At 36.5% G+C, this 5,993-nt stretch overlaps 1 protein-coding gene across 1 annotated transcript; it reads right to left on the bottom strand.

Annotated features, from left to right (window-relative positions):
* Positions 1 to 4,042: 4,042 nt before the first annotated feature.
* LOC137407166 (ATP-dependent DNA helicase pif1-like) lies at positions 4,043 to 5,560 on the bottom strand. The gene has a single exon (XM_068093767.1). It carries the CDS (start codon positions 5,558 to 5,560, stop codon positions 4,043 to 4,045), a length of 1,518 nt encoding a protein of 505 aa, XP_067949868.1.
* Positions 5,561 to 5,993: the final 433 nt, after the last annotated feature.

The following is a 5,993-nucleotide window of genomic DNA, read 5'->3' as shown; positions in this document are numbered from 1 at the left end:
GAAGAATATTTAGGTTTAGCACCTGTTATTTTGTAAAGCACAAATAAAGTCAAAAAATATATTTACCAACACATTGTAACATAATGACAAAATAAATGAATATCTACATGTATTCTCCGAAATATGCAGAACATTATTTTTGCATATCTTCGATTGTGTATATGTAAGTTACTGCTTTTACTTACTTTTTCTCAAACCAGTGCATGTAAGTTACTTGTTTGAAGGTTTTTTCTATTTCAATTAGTGTAATCTGGTGCATGTAGAATTTGTCAAATTTATTTGTTATGTAGTAAAGTATAATCTTGGTAATATATCAGATAAGCTAATTTGTTTTTTTTTGTAGGAATTCGGCCTGAAAATCACTGGACTAGCTTAAAAGGCACACCATGAATGCTTCTGACAGTTTATTAACATTATGTAAAAGAGACCATTCTGCTGCATTTTTGGTTGTCACCATATCTGTCAGTGTAATATGCGTGCTGGCAAATGCTCTACATTTGTATGTACTCATCAGTATTCATACACTGCGCCAAGACAACAAACGAAACTATTTCTTGCTTCTACTTAACTTGACACTGGCAGATATAGTTGCTAGTTGTGGATATATAGCAATTTACAATCCGCAACTATTAAATTTATCACAACAACAATACCATACTGCAAATATTTTCATACAGGGAGTAATGCTAACTGCTCTACATGGCCGATATAGTTTTCTTGCTTTGGCAAGTTATGAACGATACTACGCAGTTTGTAAGCCGTTTCAGTATAAAAATGGTTTGGTTTTGAATCACTTTGGGAAAGCTGTGGTTGTAATTTGGTTCATAAATGTTTGTAGTTCAATGATCATATCAGTTGTGTTTAAAGATCTGTCATGTTATTTGAATGGACAGCTTCGCCCAGATATTCCTGATCTTCAAGGAATTCTTCTTGTAGTTTTGTCTACCATAAGTAATTGTGTACCACTGGTGTTAACTACAATATCGCTCACTGCCGTGTTTCGAGAAATTAAGAAAATGAAAAAGAGGTGTTTGAAAGAAGAAGATAAAGTTTTAATAACAGCCTCACACTATATTATTGGCACGATTGTCATGTTTTATGCTACGGCTATTCCTGTTTTGGTGTCTCTATTCATCTACTTCTTCGCTTCAGCCAAACAAGAAATCCTAATGTTTGTAAGTATACAGTTTGTCGCGGCTCTACAAACATTTTATAGAGTAGCGAATATTGTTTTCTATGCTTACTTAAACCCAGGATATTTGTTAAAAATGAAGAATCTAATGAGATGCATCTGTACTTTCAAAGTGCATTCAGTAGAGCAGCCATCATAATCAGAACACTTTTTTATAGCTCAACTGAACTAGCAAACTATGTTTTGGTTTTCTAAATAGGATATATTGTGTGTGTATTCTACGTTGTTAAAAACTGTTAGCTGTCGGAGCGAAGCGGACTATAAACTGCTTTGACAGGCATTTGTCGGCAAAAATATTGAAAGCTAATGTGACTATTTGTGTGAAATGGAAGTTTGACATGTTTATTATTTGTTCTTTGGTTATCTCATCTCAGATACTTACTTATTATAATAAACATAAAATGTTGTAAGTTTATATTAGTTGGGTAGTAACAATAAATTTCAATGCACCCTTTGCAACCTCTGATTTACTTCTGTTGCAACCTCGCATCGTTTTCCCTAGAAAGTTTGAACTCAGAAATGACACTTATTCTATCTTGCCTGGTTCACCTGCCTTCCAAACAAACCTAATTAAATTTATGAAATAGATCTGTATAAAAGTTATTACATTTAACAAAAGCAGTCCAAAACTTGAAAATTTAAATTAATGGCAGCAAACTATGTCATTTTGATGCAATTAATCAAATAATAACAAAAAGATTATAGTTGATAAACTTTGCATACATAAATGCAGTGTTTATCCCACGACCAAACGAGTGGAGTGAAGTGTGGGAGTTTTTTTAATAAATGCATGTGCACACAACTTTCGAAAATTATTCATCAACAATGAGACGAACCCTCGTCAAGAAATTTCATCAACAAATTTAAGCATTGTTTTGTAAAGTCGTTAAAGTATAATAACGATACAAAACACATTTAAACCTATTTAAATAAGTTACCAAGCCTTGGAAGGGTTACCACAAATTCCTAAAACTAACTCATCTGATTGGATTATACACAAATAGACAGATTAATTTGGACAAAAATCGCCACTAAACGCTTGGTTTAATAAAAGTTAAGACCGGAAATTGAAACGCCGAGCGACAGATAATAGAACGATAAAGTCTTGCGCATTTCACGAAAAAATACTGTGCACTTTTCACCTGTCTATAGCATTGACGAATTGCCGAAGGTTTCGGCAATTAACATAGGAGTACAGAAATCGTTTCATTTTTTCCGATTTCAATTTTTTCATTTTCTTTTGCCGACACATTTGAATACTTTCGCATTCTAACTGATGTCCAACGCAGTGGAAGCAAAGCAAATGACGATGATATTTTTTAACGTTTCTTCTAAGATTATTACAATAATTAATTATAAGTTTGGATGACTACAGAACAATGACTACGTAGTACAGATTTTCTAAAAATCTATATAAATATCACAACTTTGTGATATTGTTAGCTATGTTGTTTTAAAATGTAAAAAAATTGAGCATTGGTTTTATATTATTACTATATAAATAGTATTGGTTATTCTAATAATATCAGTGCATTTTACTTCTAATATAGGCCCATATTGCATTTCTCTCTTTGCAGGAGGAAAGATATAAACACATAATCTTTTCCTTTTATTATTGCTATTTGTTTTATATAATAACACCCACACCCAGTACATTACAGCTACCATTGCAGTTATCCTATTTGACTGCTAATACTGCATTTCTCAACCATCAGTACCCTTTCTTTTTTCCAATATCACTTTGGTCATGGGCTGTATGACAGTGGAATTTCTAGTAGATATATATATATATATATATATATATATATATATATATATATATATATATATATATATATATATATATATATACTAGCTGCATACCCGTCAACGGGAACAGATTCACGTAGAGCAAGAAGTTTATTGAGAGTTGTCTTTCATATTGTAAAACAACTCCAAATATGCAGTCTAATGAAATTGTTGGGCTGATCAGACAGCATACACATACGCAGTCATACATGTCAACCATTTTGGAGAGAACAATAGAAATTTGCAATTTGTTTTACAGCTAGTCTATCATGCATCAATCTCAAACCTCTAAAATGGGAGTTGTCCTACTTTTGTACAGAGAACTGATAGTGAAATTGACATTGCTAGGCAAACTGAAATTATTCAAACTGGCAGTATTGAAAAATTGTGCATATTTTAAGAAATTTTACAAAATATTTTGCTATTTCACTGCTGAGCTATTGCCAGCATTTATTGAATGGAGACATCTACATGCACTATACATGAGTTCTACAGTTCTAAATCGAATGGAGACTTCTAACACTAATCATGGCTCACCGGTTCTTCATCTATAGCCTGTGTTTTGACATGGTATATACAAACAGTGCTGCAGTAATGTGGTTGTGTTAATAAAATTTATTAATAAAATTTACATGTATAACAAGACAGACAGTGCGATGTCAAGGCAGATACAGCATTAGCACCTAACAATAATAAAACATAGCGCCAACATGATAGCCTTTTTATGAGTCACAATAAGGAAAACAAATGCATGAAAATATATCTATACTGAAAAATATGCTAGAAAATGCTGCATGTGGATAATATGTAGGTACAGCTGTACATGAAGAACATAGCATGACACAATTATAACATAATGTTACTTTAATTCAAGCATGACATAACAATAAGACAATGTTAATCAGCTCAACACTTGTGGATAGACAAAGTTTTTTGTTTTTCAGTTGGGTGTATGAACATACAGTTGCTGGCTTGTGCCTACTCTTGAGCAGGCAACATACAGCTGGCCATGGCTATAGCAGGGGGACAGTAAGTCGATACCAGCTACTTTGAGGGACTGACCTAGAGATTTTTGACGGTCATAGCGAAGCAGACTGTGATGGGAAACTGAATCCTTTTAAATTCAAATGGTAGATCGGTTGGAATTATTGGGATCCTTGGAATAAAAACGTATTCTCCTCTACCAGATGCTGAAATGATTTTGGCCTGAATTACGTGCGAAAACATTTGCGTAACAATTAGCCGAGTGCCATCACATAACTTTGGAGGATTGAGGTTGCGAAGAAGCATGATCGGTTTTCCTATCTTTAGCTGCAATTTATGAGCAGGAAGTCCGGGCAAGTCCAGTGAATTTAAGAATTTCACAGGATATTTTACAGCAGCGTCATCAATCAACGACGTATCAACAGAAGTGAAGGCTTTTGAATTGCCAGGTAGTTGGGCTAAAAGCTGTGAGTTTATGGCAGCAGCTGCATCATTCCGGGGGCAAAGAATAGCTCGCTCAGATAACCAATCAACATCTTGGAACCTCTGTCGCAGATTAGGGTAAACTTTCTCCTGAAGTTGCTCGGTTGAATCCACAAAAGTGCTGTAGCCATCAAGTGACACCAAACCATCCTCAGCACTGACTGGCAAACGCCCTTCACCAATACGCAGCAGTCCAGCAGCAAAATGTGCACTTGTTTCGTCACCAAGAATAGCGGCACTCATGTTTCGTGTCAAATGCAGCTGCACAACAGACGGCCACAAAAACGATGATTTGATAAATGCATTTATCTCATCAGCAGGTGTGCCTCTTTGTATGACAGGCAACGTTTGGCAAAAATCTCCAGAAAGTAAAAGAGTTACCCCACCGAAAAGTCTATTATTTTCACGCAAGTCCTTTAGGATACGGTTTAGAGCTTCAAATGCGAGCTTGTGCAACATTGTGCACTCATCCCACATAATAAGAACGCATCGTTGCAGAAGTTGGGCAGTTCCGCTGTTCTTTTTGATATTGCACACAGGATTCTCAGTTCTGGCCAAATTAAGAGGCAGTTTCAGTGCTGAATGCGCAGTGCGGCCACCAGGGAATAAGGTAGCTGCAATGCCAGATGAAGCTACAGCTAAAGCAATTTTTCCAGACTCTCGTACTTTCGCCAATATAAGATTAGTGACAAAGGTTTTGCCGGTCCCACCTGGTGCGTGAAGAAACACCATACCGCAACTGTTTTGTTCAATTTTCTCCAAAACTGTGTTATATGCAGCTCTTTGCTCTTCCAGCAGCAGCGGTTCATTGGTTTCAACATGGCGACGGAGCTCTTCACGGTCATATGCTGTTTCGCGTAATATTTCCCTGCAAACAACAGGTTGCTCCACTCTAACAGGCCTGAGAATTCCATAAACTGAGAGGTTGTTGTTTGAGACCTCAAGCACTTGGTCCTCGATAAATATAAGAGCCATATTGAACATTCTATCTGTGAACTGCAGTTGTTGATCCTGAAGCAGTTGTCGCTCATGAAACAGGATGTCTTCAGCCAAATGTTCTTTAAACTCTTGCCACAGCTGAAGAGGGTGAGAAAGCTGGCAGGTGCTCAACATTATAGCAAACAATTTGCGCAATTGGGCAGGTGACCGTACAGTTGCAGCTTCTTCCAAGGCCTCCCCCCCTGTGCATCATCTTTCAATAGCCCCAAATGCCTGCATGCTTCATGGAAAGTGGCACAGACATGACCTTCAACAGTTCTTAAATGCTGAAAGAAAATTGGGCTAACCAGGTGATGCAGCATGATTCAAAGAAAGAAACATTCACGATTGTTGGGGTGAACAGTGTATCCCCGTGCTAGGACATCAGTTTGATATACGCCAGGATGATCAGGCACAGCAGCTCCATGAACTCATTTCTTCCAGCATTTTGTGGATGCGTCAAAGGTGTAATAGGCTGGCAATTGGCAGTAGAGAAGCGTCCTGGCAAAATTATCAAGTGTACAAAGCTTGAAAAAGGCTGTAAGGGTAGTGTCACGTGGTTCTTGAA

This window comes from Watersipora subatra, chromosome 10, assembly GCF_963576615.1.
Source record: "Watersipora subatra chromosome 10, tzWatSuba1.1, whole genome shotgun sequence".
NCBI lineage: Eukaryota > Metazoa > Bryozoa > Gymnolaemata > Cheilostomatida > Watersiporidae > Watersipora > Watersipora subatra.
Note: the sequence above shows the minus strand (reverse complement) of the source record. Positions and strands in the feature narration are given on the sequence as shown.